At 45.0% G+C, this 15,641-nt stretch overlaps 2 protein-coding genes across 2 annotated transcripts; both read right to left on the reverse strand.

Annotated features, from left to right (window-relative positions):
• Positions 1 to 2,543: 2,543 nt before the first annotated feature.
• Positions 2,544 to 4,157, reverse strand: KRTAP16-1 (keratin associated protein 16-1; the record flags this gene model as incomplete). The annotated part of the gene is made up of 1 exon (XM_082706047.1): positions 2,544 to 4,157. The coding sequence occupies one exon, from the start codon at positions 4,155 to 4,157 to the stop codon at positions 2,544 to 2,546; it is 1,614 nt and encodes a 537-aa protein (XP_082562173.1).
• Positions 4,158 to 9,495: 5,338 nt separating this feature from the next.
• On the reverse strand, positions 9,496 to 10,525 carry KRTAP17-1 (keratin associated protein 17-1). Its single transcript, XM_082706080.1, has one exon. It carries the CDS (start codon positions 10,239 to 10,241, stop codon positions 9,912 to 9,914), a length of 330 nt encoding a protein of 109 aa, XP_082562206.1. The 5' UTR covers positions 10,242 to 10,525; the 3' UTR covers positions 9,496 to 9,911.
• Between the last annotated feature and the right edge of the window lie 5,116 nt (positions 10,526 to 15,641).

A 15,641-nucleotide genomic window follows, 5' to 3' on the forward strand; every position in this document is an offset into this window, starting at 1 on the left:
AGGGGGAGCAGCAGGCAGTGGAAGAAGCTGGCTCCCTGCTGAGCAAGGAGCCCAATGCAGGACTCGATGCCAGGACCCTGAGATCATGATCTGAGCCAAAGGCAGATGCTTAACCGACTGCACAACCCAGACATCCCTGTCCAGTTGTTTTCACTGCAGTATTGTATTTATTGTGTGACTATACCACAATTTTCTTGTCTCTGTTTTTGGGCCCTTGGATTGTTGCTCATATTCATCTTATAAAACAGAGGGAAAGAAATCTTACTTCACGGAATTGCTATGATTCACATGAATCACTAGGACTGTGCTTGGGACAGAGATTTTTTTTAAAGATTTTATTTATTTATTTGACACACAGAGAGAGAAATTACAAGTAGGCAGAGAGGCAAGCAGAGAGTGAGAGGGAAGCAGGCTCCCCACTGAGCAGAGAGCCCGATGCGGGACTTGATCCCAGGACCCTGAGATCATGACCTGAGCCGAAGGCAGAGACTTAACCCACTGAGCCACCCAGGAGCCAGGACAGAGATTTAAAACCCTGGCCAACTCCCTTGGACTCTGTAAGGAGATAGAGACAAATCTCAATGGCCTGATGAGACAGTAATCCTGACACCAATGTACTGGTTAAGCTCCACCTTTGAGTTTCTCCCTCTGCCACTGTATAACCCAGTGGTTCTCAAACAGGGTCAAGTTTGCTCCTTATCCCCAGGGATGTTTGTTAATGTCTGGAGACATTGTTGATCATCACACTCAGGGGATTCTCCCAGCATTTAGCTGGTAAAGGTCAGGGATTCTGCTTAATATCCTACAATGTGAAAGTGATGGTCTCCATGACAAAGAACTATTCAGCCCAAAATGTCAATAACACTGAAGCTGAGAAGCCCTGGTCCACCCTCACTGCACTTTGAGGCCTAGGGATAGCCCTTTATGCCATCACTAAGCGACTACTTTGAAGAGACTCAGTCCTTAGGATTGGAAGGGAGTGTGAATGGAGTTTACACAAGGAGCGTGCCCTGCAGAGACTAGGAAAACATAAAGTCCAAGGCATTTTGCCCAGGCTGGGTATGTAGAAAGTCTGGGTGCAAGTTGGTTGGCAGAAGGCAGATGCAGAAGACCCTAGGTGGCAGCAGAGAGGTTGGCAGGAGGTAAATGGGTAGGAAATGGGCTGACAGCACAAGAAATCCAGGTTATCTGCCTTATTGTAAGGGTGCCCTCCCACTTGTTTTTATCCCACTGTGAACCCCAAAGCCATTGGCTTGCTCCCATTCTCCTTACATCCAAGTCCATGTTCCTTCACTCAGTTCTCTAGACCAAGGACAGAGGGACATACCAAAACCAGGTGCTCTTCATGTCACTGCCCAGCATATGGCCCTGAAATGCCTTCATGTCAGCCCTGCACCAAACTAAAATGAGGGGTTTGAAGTGACGGGGGAGGGTGGGAGGTTGGGGTACCAGATGATGGGTATTATAGAGGGCACGGATTGCATGGAGCACTGGGTGTGGTGAAAAAATAATGAATACTGTTTTTTCTGAAAATAAATAAATTAATTTAAAAAAATAAAGGTATTTTGATTAGGAAAAAAAATAATAAAAATAAAAATAAAATGTCTCTGTCTAACTTACAAGGCCTGACAAGGCAGGTCACTGTCTACTTAGCTGACCTCAGAGCTCACCTGCCTCTAAGCACACCTCTGCCCAAGCCTCCCTAATGAATGGTGTGCTCACAGCCCCATTCATTTCTATGTTTCCCCTGCCTGAAAAACAGCCACCTTTCTGGTTTTGAACTGGTTAATTCTTATTTGTGCTGAAAGACTCAGCTTCAGTATCACACTCCCCAAACTCTTCCCTATATCTCCCCCTGCCTGCTGGGTTCAAACTGCCCTATGTTGGCCTCTCTCCAAGTACTTAGCACAAGGCAATGAAGTAACTGTCTGTCTGCCTATCTGTCTCCCCCACCCCCATCCTGATAGTGAGCTCCCTGAGAACAAGGACTGAGACATACGTCCTTTCGTTCCTATAGCCTAACACAGTCCCTGGCTAATGGCTGTCTAATAAAGCTTGTTGGATAGACCAATGAATGACGTTGCTTTCAAAGGCAAACCAAGTTAGCTGATGAGAATATGACGTTAACAGGGCAATGAGAAAAGCGTGTCACTTCAACTTAGCCACTTTATTGGACAGTTAAATATCTTTTTCTCATGGAAGAAGTCCCCAAGGAACGTGAGCACACCCAGCAAGGAAGCACATGCATGAGGACAAAAGACTTAGTGCTGGGAAAGAGACTCAGGATGATGTGGTGAAGCAGCTCTTCTCAGTTTGATGGCAGCAGCAGGCAGAAACCCCGAATGACCCCCTCACCGGGTGCCCAGGTCACCTTCATTTGGACCATTAGGAGACTGCCATTTCTGATGAGATCTTCGAAGTGTAAGAAGATGGTGAGTGGTGGTGCAGAAAGCTTTTAAGTCATTGTGAGCTTTGGGGAGAGCAGTTAAGGTTTCTTTCTAGCTGGAGGTTTGCTTTGTAGGAATCGGTGGGGTGAGGCCAGATCAGTGGTCAGCAGGCTTGGCGGCAGGTGGTGAGCTGGCTACAGCCTCACGGGTGGTTGGGCTGGTGGGTTTGGCCTCACTGGGTTGGCAGGGACTGGCATTTGAGACCTCGGCCTTGCAGGACGTTGAGTCAGTGCAATCTGGTTGGCTAGAAGTAGATTTTTTGCAATCCCGTTTACAGGAGTCAGCAGCACAAGGCAGACGGGAGGAGATTGGACGGTAAGAGAGAGAAGTGACACAGGCCGGACGGCGCAGGATGGAGTAGCATGGACGGTAGCAGGCAGGGCGATAGGAGATGGATGTCACATATGGCTGCCTGTAAGTGATGGGTCCAGAGCAGATTGGGCGACAGAATGGGCGATAAGAAACCGGAGGGGTGCAAGGTGGTTTGCAGGAGCTGGGTATGTAGAAAGTCCGAGAGCAAGTTGGTTGGCAGATGGCAGAGGCAGAAGACCCCGGGCGGCAGCAGAGAGGTTGGCAGGAGGTAGATGGGCAGGAAACAGGCTCAGGGCAGGTGGATTGGCAGCGCTTAACTATGTAGCAGTTAGGTTGACATGGACTGGGCACACAGATACTTGCTGAACAAGGACTGGGCTCAGAGCAGATGGACTGGCAGATGCTGGAGATGCAACAAGAGGGCTCTTGGCAAGTGCTGGAGACACAAGGTGGCTCACAAGGGCTTGGAACACAGCAGATAGGGCGAAGACAGACAGGCTCACAGACCAGAGCCACACAGGGAGCTGGCTGGCAGTTGCTGGGCTCTGAGCAAGATGGCTCACAAGGACTGGGGTCACAGCAGACAGCCTGGCAGCTATTAGCCACAGAGCAGACAGACGGACAGCAGCTAGGTGTGGGGCAGACTGGCTGACAGCAAGTGGGCTCACAGATCACTGGTTGGCAGGAGCTAGGCGCAGTGCAGACAGCTGAACAGCAGCTGGGCTCACAGATGACTGGCTGGCAGCAGCTGGGTTTGCATATCATGGACTGGCAGGGAGCAGGTACACAGAGAACTGGCTGGCAGGAAGGGGCCTCAGAGCACACAGGTTGGCAGCAACTGCTCACTGAGCAAGAAGGCTCACAAATGGTAGCTTCACAGCACACAGGCTGGGCACAGCTGCTCACAGCACAGGCGGGCTCACAGATGGTGGCTTCACAACACACAGGTTGGGCACAGGTGCTCACAGCACAGGCGGGCTCACAGATGGTGGCTTCACAACACACAGGTTGGGCACAGCTGCTCACGGCACAGGCAGGCTCACAGATGGTAGCTTCACAACACACCGGTTGGGCACAGCCGCTCACGGCACAGGCAGGCTCACAGATGGTAGCTTCACAACACACAGGTTGGGCACAGCCGCTTACAGCACAGGCGGGCTCACAGATGGTGGCTTCACAGCACACTGGTTGGGCACAGCTGCTCACAGAACAAGAGGGCTGACAGCACTGTGGGCCACAGCTAGATGATCCGCAGCTATCTTCACAAGTCACCAGTTGCCATGTCTGGCTCCGGCAGGAACTGGGCAAGCAGACAGGCCCTCCACAGCTCACCTCAGTGGAGCAGAGAGAGATGCCTGGCACGGACGGGCATTTCCTAGAACAGCAGTTTCCAGACATGGTGGAGGTGCCTCTGCTCCCTTGTGAGCGCTGAGAGAGGTACTGCCTGACTGGAACAGCTCTCTGAGGCCCTCACTTTTATACACCCCTCACTGACATGTGTTGTTTGGAACCTCTGCATCTTTTCCTCATTGCTGTTTGAGCAGTTTTCAGAGAAACATCTTATTATATCAAGGTTTGTTGATCTGGAAGTTGTTTATCTACCCATCAAGAAGCGTTTGTTTATTGACTTGCTAAATTTGGAATCCTTGGAGCAACAGGTCATCTTCGAATAAGCATCATTGCCTTCAAACTGGATTATCTATGTTTCTGAGCATCATGAGCAGAAAGGAACTTATAATTTATCCATCTTCTAGTCTTCTGCACCAGGTTCTCTAGGGGACACAGATGTGCCTACATGAATAGGACCCACTCACCCATTCCCACAGGTCTCAGTCTCTGGTGGGCAGACACGCATTCAGGTAAACCCATTGCAATGCTATGGTAAAGTCAACAATAGACATAAAGGGCTTCATAGAGGGGAGCAGTGGTGTGCTCTGTGGAAGAGGGGCTGTCTGGGCTGGATTTTAAATGACTGCACTTTACAGTAATAGTCTTTTTTTAAGATTTTATTTATTTATTTGACAGAGAGATCACAAGTAGGCAGAGAGGCAGACAAGAGAGAGGGGGAAGCAGGCTCCCCGCTGAGCAGAGAGCCAAATGCGGGGCTCAATCCCAGGAGTCTGAGATCATGACCTGAGCCGAAGGCAGAGGCTTAACCCACTGAGCCACCCAGGTGCCCCTACAGCAATAGTCTTATTTAAAACCATCAGCAATCCTCCGAAATAGGAATTCATCTCCCCCCGCCCCCATTATAGGTCAAGAAGAGGAAAGAAAAGGTCGGAATCAGAAAGTTTAAGTCACTTGCTAACAACCCTACCCAACTTGCCCCCTAATCTAGACTGCCCTCCTTCCTCCTCACCATTCTGTCTAGTCTGATATTCTTATCAAGGACTTTATCAAAAAAAGACTTTATCAAAGCCACATGTCACAGGTTCAGCCCATTGTGTTGTCCTCCATCCTATTCTATGAACAACCCTGCCCCAGGCCACTGGTTCTACCTGACCCAGAAAGCACTTGACCCAGACTCTCAGCTTCTCCTCCTTATTTTCCTTCCATCCACCCACACCTCAAGCATTCAGTGGCCCTCAAGAATCCCTCTTGATTTTGGTGATTTTAATAGCTTTTAAAACAAAGACACCTCCAAGACCCAAAGGATAAAGAAGAAAGACAAGAGATTTTTTGCAAAAAGTTTGTGATCAAAAGCAAAGAACACAAATGCTTTCTCAAAGCATATCAATGCTACAGACATGAGATGAAAAATGTACCCTAGGTTTCTGAACACCAAGGCCTGACATCCTTGCTCAGTCAAGGGCTGCCTCCACTATGAGCCTTCAACATCAATGCAAATGCAGTTCTCTAGAAAAGCTGAACCATTGTGCCATCTATTCATCATCTCTGCCTTCATTCATTAATTTATGCAATCACTCACTCAATTTCTCTTTCAATCATTCATTCAATTCAACCATCGTTTGGTTCTGTGCAAGGGTTACAAAAAGAATGAGCCACAATTCCTGTCTCAAGGAGTCCAAGTTTAGGAGAGAAATAGACCCATCCATAGGCATACTTATGGTACAGTATACGTACAAGTGCTATGACAGATGGATGCCTGGTGTCCTATGGACGGACCCAGGGGAAACACCAACATGGTTTTTAGGAAATTAAGAAAGTCTTCTTAAAAGCATGATACAATTGGGGAGCAGTAAATGGTTCCATAGCCAGAATGAAAGATACAAGGGACAGGAAGGAATAGCAATGGGACTTGAAGGATACCGGGTACTCAATCATGAAAGACCTTGTGGACCATGGTAAGCGGTTAGATTTTACACTGACACAGGGGAGTGACTTGGCCATGTTTGCCCTTTGGAAAGACCTCCCTGGCTACGGTGCAGAGATGGGAGAAGGAGGGCAAGTCTGGAACCAGGGAAACCATTAGGTGTCTGGGGCAATGACTCAAAATCTTCATAGTGACAACCTGAACTGGGCAGTGCCTTGGGCCTGGAGCAATAGGAGAGGTTTTAAAGAGCCAGAATCAATAGAGCTAGTGGTTGAAAGTGGAAGATTAGGAACACGAAGTGAAATCCTTGAGGTGTAGCTCTCAAGACAGTTGGAAAAGAAGACTTTTAGACAACTTTGCAGAGGGCAAAGCAGAGAAGGAGCCCCCAAGATCCTGATCCTCACCTTTCCAGTTCTTCGCCATGCACTTTTTCTTCTGCAGCTAAGCCAGTAATGAAATTCACATGGAGAGGGCCTTCCTCCCACTAGTCCCTTATAAACTCTGTCAGCTGAGAAATTCAACATGGCATCATATGTTATGCTGGAATGTCATCTCAAAGAATCTTTCCCTGCTACATGGAATAAACATATGTCCACTCAAAAATTTATACATGAACATTCATAGTAGCTTTCCTCATAATAGCCAAACACTGGAGACAACCCAAATTTCCATTAGTAGATGAATATTTTTTCATGAACTTTATTCATACAATGTAATATTATTTAACAAAAATGGATGAACTGTTGATATCTGACACAAGGATGAATATAAACAATGTTATCCTACGTGGAAAAGAGACTGCACTGAATGATTTCATTTACATGAGATTCTAGAAATGGTGAAATATAGTGATATAAAGATCAATGGTTGTCTGAGGCTGGGATCAGAGGTGGGGAGGATTGCCTGCAAATGGGGCAATTTGAAGGGATGATGGCAAGTTCTATATCTTGAGTGCTGTGGTGGTTACTTAAGTATATACAATTGTCAAATCTCATCAAACTGTCCCTTACAAATGTGTGTACTTTATTATATACAAAGTATACCTCAATAAAGTTGGCTTATCAAAAACAAATATTTCAAAGGCAAATAAAAAAAATAGTATAATACCAGTTTTATTTGTAAGTATGCTTAGCAAGGAGTGTGGAAATACCTATGTCAGTAACAGATGCTGAAGCTGACATTGAGAATCCAGGTGGCTGTTATTCCTTCTTCATATTTTTCTGTATTTTCCCTCTTTTTATTTATGTATTTATTTGCATATCTTTTTTAAATTTTTTTAATTTATTTTCAGCATAACAGTATTCATTTTTTAATTTATTTTTTATTTTCAGTGTAACAGTATTCATTATTTTTGCACCACACCCAGTGATCCATGCAATCCGTGCCCTCTATAATACCCACCACCTGGTACCCTGACCTCCCACCCCCCGCCCCTTCAAACCCCTCAGATTGTTTTTCAGAGTCCATAGTCTCTCATGGTTCAACTCCCCTTCCAATTTTTCTGTATTTTTTCCGTGTTTTTAGAGATTATTGCCATACTTATAATAAAAAATACACTTTTGGGGCACCTGGGCAGCTCAGTGGGTTAAGCCTCTGCCTTCGGCTCAGGTCATGGTCTCAGAGTCCTGGGATCAAGCCCCGCATCAGGCTTTCTGCTCGGCGGGGAGCCTGCTTCCCCCCTCTCTCTGTCTGCCTCTCTGCCTACTTGTGATCTCTGTCAAATAAATAAATTTTTTAAAAAATACATTGGGGGGGGCACCTGGATGGCTCAGTGGGCTAAAGCCTCTGCCTTTGGCTCAGCTCAGGATCTCAGGGTCCTGGGATCGAGCCCCACATCAGACTTTCTGCTCAGCAGAGAGCCTGTCTCCCCTTCCCCCTCTGCCTGTCTCTCTGCCTGCTTGTGATCTCTCTCTCTCTGTGTCAAATAAATAAATAAAATCTTTTAAAAAAAATACATTTTTGCTTGTTTGTTGAATGAAACATTGCTTTGCAGGAATGAAAAATAAATATTGTTCTCCCAAGGCAAGAGCAAAATAAATTTTATTCCACATGTTGCTTAAGATCATGTTCAGCCAGGGGTGCCTGGGTGGCTCAGTGGGCTCAAGACTCTGCCTTCAGCTCAGGTCATGGTCTCAGACTCCTGGGACCAAGCCCTGGGTTGGGCTCTCTGCTCAGCGGGGAGCCTGCTTCCCTCTCACTCTCTGCCTACCTCTCTGCCTACTTGTGATCTCTGTCAAATAAATAAATAAACTCTTTTTTTTAAAAATCATGTTCAGCCAGAAGTTGAATCAACTATCCTGAATTTTCACCTTCCAGCCGGACTCACACCTGGTTTAGGCCCCACCTGGCAGATGAATACTCACCTCTCTCAGCCCTGGGACCCAAAGAGAAGAAATACAGCTGGTTTCAGGACAAGAAAACCTAACCCAGAAGAAGGAGACTTTGCCAAAGCATTTGGCTAGAAGAAAAAACTAGAATTCCCATAACATCCATAAGCACTGGGTTCACCAAGTTCTGCCAGAGGAACCTCTTCCATTCCAAATCAAGCTTGTTTTACCACAGCCTCTTCCCAACTTGGCCAGAAAGTTCTGACCAAACCTGGAGCCCTCCTGCAGAACCATTCTAGGAGAGCTATACTGCTGAAGAAAGCCATGCCCCTTACTCAAGATTAAATCTTGGGGTGCCTGGGTGGCTCAGTGGGTTAAGCCACTGCCTTTGGCTCAGGTCATGATCTCAGGGTCCTGGGATCGAGTCCTGCATCAGGCTCTCTGCTCAGCGGGGAGCCTGCTTCCTCCTCTCTCTCTGCCTGCCTCTCTGCCTACTTGTGATCTCTCTCTCTCTCTCTCTTTGTCAAACAAATAAATAAATAAATGATTAAATCTTGGCCAGCCTCGGCATTTTCCCATTTACTTCATTTTTAAAATACAGGTTCCCAAGGCAGCCACGCTGGAGCTAATGGATAAGATCTCTAGGGTTGCCTGGGTGGCTGAGTGGGCTAAGCCTCTGCTTTCTGCTCAGGTCATGATCCCAGGGTTCTGGGATCGAGCCCCACATCTGCCCCACATCCGGCTCTCTGCTCAGCAGGGAGCCTACTTACCCCACCCCCTGCCTGCCTCTCTGCCTACATGTGATTTCTGTCAAATAAGTAAATAAAATCTTTTTTTTAAAAAATCTCTAATGGTGAAGCCTAAGAATCTGTATTTTTAAAACCTCCCCAAGTGAATCTCATACAAACCATGGAAGCTTTAGTCTACATCTGGGCTTCTTATTTAAAACAAAATTGTCAAGCTACAGCCCTGAGGGTGGGCTTCAGAATCTCCCTTTTAACTTGCCCCCAGGTGATTCTGATGCAAGGGGACTCTGGTCCACAAAGCACATTTCAAAAACCCAACTGTGGATGCCAGAGTAAATTTTCCTGGCCCAGTGCCCAGGAGGGAGCCAAGGAAGAGGCGGGAGAACTAATTTGGTTATGCCAGCAAGCTCGAATTTATTAAGAAGTTAACAAAGAGAAATTTTTGCATTCAAAAGCAGCAGAAAGCTGAGGAGAAGGGTCAGTCCCAAAGCCACCTTGAGTAAGAGGATGCCTTCCAGTGACAAGACATTTAAGTCCATGAAAATAAAGCCATGGGGAGTCACCCTGCGAGCTTCGGGGATCACTTTGGATGGGACCCAGTTTCCATTTTCTCACCAGCATCTGGCTCTTACTCTCAGGACCTTGAAACACCAGGGCAGGCATTGGAGAACAAGCCCTCGTCTACAAATAACACGGAGGCAGGACGCTGTCTTGGGGGCCAGGAATGTCCTGGAGACAAGGAGTCTCTCCACCTGCCGCAGGTGGAGGCTTTGCTAGGGCAGCTCCGCGGAGGGGGCAGAGGGCTTCACTTCGTCTCGCAAACAGGAGTAGGCTGGCAGCAGACAGGACCACAGCACCCCGACGAGCCGCAGCAGCCGGACCCACAGCAGCCGCTCCCACAGCCCCCGCAGCCGGAGCCGCAGCCGGAGCCACAGCAGCCACTCCCGCAGCAGCCATTCCCGCAGCCTCCGCAGCCAGAGCCTCCGCAGCCAGAGCCCCCGCAGCCGCAGCAGGAACCACAGCAGCCGCAGCAGGAACCACAGCAGCCGCAGCAGGCGGGCTGGCAGCAGCACACTTCACAGCAGTCTTGGTCTTGAGGGCAGCAGGTGAAGCAGTCCCCTGGGCAGCACCCCATGGTCCCGACGGGTCAGGTGGCAGGTCAGGAGCGCGGCCGGAGTTCCCCACGTCTGACGGTGGCCGGTGGCCAGCAGCTTTTATAGCCCCTCACCCGAGGGTGTTGGCACGGGGGACAGGATGTTTCCTTTGTTATTATTTATGCCAGTTTCCATAAGAACGTTTCATTAGCTGCCTGTTTATTTTCCAGCTCTGAGTACCTCAACTCATAAAAAAGCCCCACTCGTCCCAACTGCTATTTGTCCAGAGGGTAAAAATACATCTTCGGAAAGACCTGTCATCACGGCCAAACGCCAGCCAGCCATCATTAGCCCAGGTTGGAGAGAGCCATGGACTCCGGCTCTGGAGTGGGTGCCCCCCTTCCTCATCTCCTCTGGTGGCAAGTGGGCAGCCCAGCCCATGATCATCATGAAGGATCATTCTGGAAAATCAGAATAGTAAAAGCTGGATGTCCTGTGCCTCCCGCAGCAGGCAGAGTCTGCAATACAAGGTCTGGTCCCGTGGCTCCTCCCAGGCGGCAATAGCATCCTCGTGCTAGCCCATGTGAGCGAGGCAAACATTTGTGACTGTGTGTGGTATGTGGAGTGTGCCACACAATTGTTTGGGCTTGGTCGGTGAGCATCAGTCATGATTAATAACTGCCTTGTGAAAAGGAAAGAGACTCATCATAAAACTGCAAGAGGTGGGAGCCACGTTCTCCCTGGACCTCCTGCTGAACTGAACACTCACACTCCTCTCTAAGTGGGCGGGAAGAACAGTGGTCAGAACCCTTTCTTTGATGGAAAGGGATGGAGGGGGGGGGTGTCGGGGGGAATGAGAGGAAGGAAGGGGAAAGAAAAAAGGAAGAACGATCATTGACTATTCAAAGCAACACATGAAAATGGGAATGTTGTGTCCTTTTTTTTAAGAGCTCCAACTTTACAGACCATCTGGCACAATGAGGGACTAGGAGACAACCAGAGTACCATCCCAGGGGAAAAAAATACTTTTGGAAAGAGGCGAGAATCCACAGAGGATTCAGGTCCATGTGTAAATTCTGAGATGGGTCAAACTTCCTATCCCTCTGTCCGGTTTGGTACCTTGTCATACCCTTGGAATGGTCATGGCAATCCTGGAGACGAAGGCTCGGGCTTTGGAAGGAAGCACCTGGAGAAGGGGGTGCAGTGGGAGGTGGGGATGTGGATCAGAAGACACCGCCCTTCTGTTTTAATTTGCATTTTCTTTTTGGATGGGCCCGGAGGTACGGATGGCCTCTAAAAGACCGGTTGGACGGACTGAGAAGGGTGGGGACAGATGATGGATTGCTTGGATCCGACAGGATGCTCAGTACTTCACGGGATGGGAAGAATTTTCACATTGAAGAAAATTTCACAATGAGGGAAATTTTTCACATTGAAGAAATATAGAACTGGGAGGAAGAGATCATGCGGTCCAGGGTCTCTACACCTGATTTTTACATCGGAATTGCCTGAGGCAGGGGCTTTTGGAACATCCAGAACCTCCCAATCTGTACCCCAGTCCTGTTAAATCAGAATATGTGTTCGTGAGAGCCTGAGAAACTATATATTTTAAAGTTTCCCAGATGACTCAAATTCTCAGATAGGTTAGGAAACACTGATATAATTTAAAGCTACCATGACCATCACCCCCAAGCCTTTTTTTTCTGCAGAAGTTGATATCAAGGCCCAGAGAGGACTAATGATAGAGTAGATTCATAGCCCAGATGTTGCTTCCGTCACTCCACATCCCCTGATGGACACCTTCGGGTAAGTATAATACAGTGGTGTCCATGACAGACATATCCTTTTCATTCTTTTTTTTTTTTTTAAGATTCAGCTATTCATGGTGAAAAAATAAGGAATACTGTTTTTCTGAAAATAAATCAATTTAATAAAAAAAAGAATAGGCTTAAGTGGGTAGGAGAAGAATAAATGAAACAAGATGGGATTGGGAGGGAGACAAACCATAAGTGACTCTTAATCTCACAAAACAAACTGAGGGTTGCTGGGGGGAGGGGGTTTGGGAGAAGAGGGTGGGATTATGGACATTGGGGAGGGTATGTGCTTTGGTGAGTGCTGTGAAGTGTGTAAACCTGGTGATTCACAGACCTGTACCCCTGGGGATAAAAATATATGTTTATAAAAAATAAAAATTAAAAAAAAAAAAAAGATTCAGCTATTCAGTTTAGAGAAAAAGAAAGAGTGCAGAGGGAGAGGGAGAGAATCTCAAGTAGACTCCCTCCCCACACTGAGCATGGAGCCCAACACAAGGCTCAATTTCAGGACCCTGAGTTCATGACCTGAGCTAAAATCAAGAGTTGGATGCTTAATTGACTGAGCCCCCCCAGATGCCCCTCTTTCTTTGTAGTGACAGGTGATGAGAAAGGCATCTAAAAGTGTGCAGTGTAAAGTTTTTCCTATTTCTGTGTCCACCAGTCAGTTCTTTCACCCACCTCACCTCTGCTCCCACTCTCACTTCACCCCTCTGCACCTAGATTTCCACATCTGTGGAAATTATGATCATAATAACGTCAATCTCATCGATTGATCTCAAGATTAAGTGAGTTATATAAAGCACTTAGAACACTTTATTGGCCACATTATTTGATAAACATTTGATATTATTTATATACAAGAAAAACATAGAGATATAGATATATTTTTGTTCATTACATATGATAGCAGGTGTAATAGTAGCATAATAAACACACTGGTTTTAACTTTTTTTCCCTCTTTACAAGGTATCTCATAGTTCATTCCATATCGGTACCTTAAAAAGTTCTTCATACTGAGGTATTATATTGATAATTTAATTAACCAGTCCTCTGTTGAAAGATATTTGTTTCTAATATATCCAATGTCTTGGTGTTATGAAATTTAATTTTAAATATTTTGCTATTATGTAACTTTGCACTTACACATAGCTTGCTACATCCCTCCCATAAACTATTGGAAAAGAAACTGCAGGGTCATTGAGTTTTTTCCTTTGTAATTTGAATGGATATTGCCAAGTCACCTTTTACGTAGGTTGTAAGAATTACACTTCCATCAACAATATGTGAGAGGACCTGTCTCTTCAAACTACAGCAACAAAATGTATAATCAAAGTTTGTGATCTTGCCAATCTGATAGAAGAAAGATAGGATCTGACAATCATTTTAAATAGCATTTCTATTATTGTGAATGAGATTAAGCAATGTTTCATATGCTTAAATTCTATTTATGTTCCCTCTTCTCTAAATTTCTTTTTATAGCCATTGTCCATTTTTCTGTTGGGTTGTTGGTCTTTTCACTTTGAGAAGAATGCTCTGTGAAATAGAAAATGAATGCTTGGTCTGTATGATGATTTATAAATATATTTTGTAGATTGTCATTAGCCTTTGATGATTTAATTAAGTAATAATAATAATAAAATAATGTTTACATTATAAATTTCATACCTGCTTATTGTGGAATTTCTGGAAAATACAAAAAATTAAAAGCAAGAAAATTAAAATCATCTATAACCCCACAATAAAGATATCCTGCTAATATTCCCCTTTCCCTTTTTAGTGCTTTTTCTGAAGATTTGCATATAAATATTGATATGACTGCAGGCAGCTATATGTACACAAATATACATATAAATATATATATATAGATAAAGATATAGATATCAGGTACACATTTCTAAGTCTATGTTCCAAGGCATGTTAAAAATACTTAACTATTTTTTTTTCTAAGACTGTTTACGCCTATTTCCAAACTTCCTTCCATCTTATGGGGGAAGAAAAGTCAGTTCTGTATAAATTCAGAAATCATTCAGAATTCCTTCCTCCCCATCCTTGATCTGGAAATGGCATCTGAGTTTTCTGGGACTTGGACAATATTGCAGCATTGAAGAAAGTGGCAGTTGGTTCCTAGTGGGTATCCACTGAAAAGCACATAGTTTTCTCTTATTCTCTGCCACCAACCTCCTTCTGCTGGCACTAGCTGAGATATTTTTCTCCCCATTCTCCATAAATTCTACATCCTTCTATCTTCCCTCCAGGAAGCCCAAGGGCCCCTCTCTCTGACCACCCATTGTCCTCTGGCATAGAAGTCTATTTTGAATTGCATATACTAAGCATTGTCTTAGCTCATTCTCTCTACTTTTCCATAGTAATAACCTTACCCTGGCAGCAATGACTAGAGAAACATCCACCGATGCCCAAGTCGTGAGAAAAGAATAGCCGTGAAAGAAACTTCAGAATAAAGATAAGACCACTGGATACCCTAGAGTTTCATCCTGAAACCTCTATTTTTGCAAAATTGAAATCATACTGTGTAAGTTGATTTGTACATCAAATATTGTGCTTTGCCTAAGAAAATACTCAGAAAGATATTGATTATTAAATATAATGAAAATCTGAGAAAAGATTGTATTTCCAAGTTATTATAAGCCTTCCACATTACTGGATATCTAAGTGTTTCCAATTTTCCAATAAAAAGCAATTTTATGTGGGATTATGGACATGGGAGAGGGTATGTGCTTTGGTGAGTGCTGTGAAGTGTGTAAACCTGGTGATTCACAGACCTGTACCCCTGGGGATAAAAATATATGTTTATAAAAAATAAAAAATTTAAAAAAAAAAGAAAAAAAAAAGCAATTTTATTCTTCCGATCCAAGAGCATGGAATGGTCTTCCATCTTTTTGTGTCCTCTTCAATTTCTTTCATGAGTGTTCTGTAGTTCCTCGAGTACAGATCTTTACCTCTTTGGTTAGGTTTATTCCCAGGTATCTTATGGTTCTTGGTGCTATAGTAAACGGAATCAATTCTCTAATTTCCCTTTCTGTATTTTCATTGTTAGTGTATAAGAAAGCCACTTATTTCTGCACATTGACTTTGTATCCTGCCACATTGCTGAATTACTGTATGAGTTCTAGTTGTTTGGGGGTGGAGTCTTTTGGGTTTTCCATATAAAGAATCATGGCATCTGTGAATAGAGAGAGCTTGACTTCTTCATTGCCAATTTGGATACCTTTTATTTCTCTTTGTTGTCTGATTGCTGTTGCTAGGACTTCTAATACTATGTTGAACAAGAGTGGTAAAAGTGGGCATCCTTGTCTTGTTCCTGATCTCAACAGGAAGGCTGCAAGCTTTTTTCCATTGAGGATGATATTTGCTGTGGGTCTTTCATAGATAGATTTGATGAGGTTCAGTAATGTTCCCTCCATCCTTATACTTTGAAGTGTTCTAATCAGGAACGGATGCTGGATTTTGTCAAATGCTTTTTCTGCATCAATTGAGAGGACCATGTGGTTCTTCTCTCTTCTCATATTAATTTGTTGCATCACATTGATTGATTTGCGAATGTTGAACCATCCTTGTAGCCCAGGAATGAATCTCACCTGATCATGGTGAATAATCTCTTTAATGTGC

This window comes from Mustela nivalis (assembly GCF_964662115.1).
Source record: "Mustela nivalis genome assembly, chromosome: 17".
Classification (NCBI taxonomy): Eukaryota; Metazoa; Chordata; class Mammalia; order Carnivora; family Mustelidae; genus Mustela; species Mustela nivalis.

Bases quoted from the DNA above. Each gene is read 5' to 3' on its own strand.
- KRTAP17-1 (XM_082706080.1), bottom strand. From the start codon at position 10,241: ATGGGGTGCTGCCCAGGGGACTGCTTCACCTGCTGCCCTCAAGACCAA.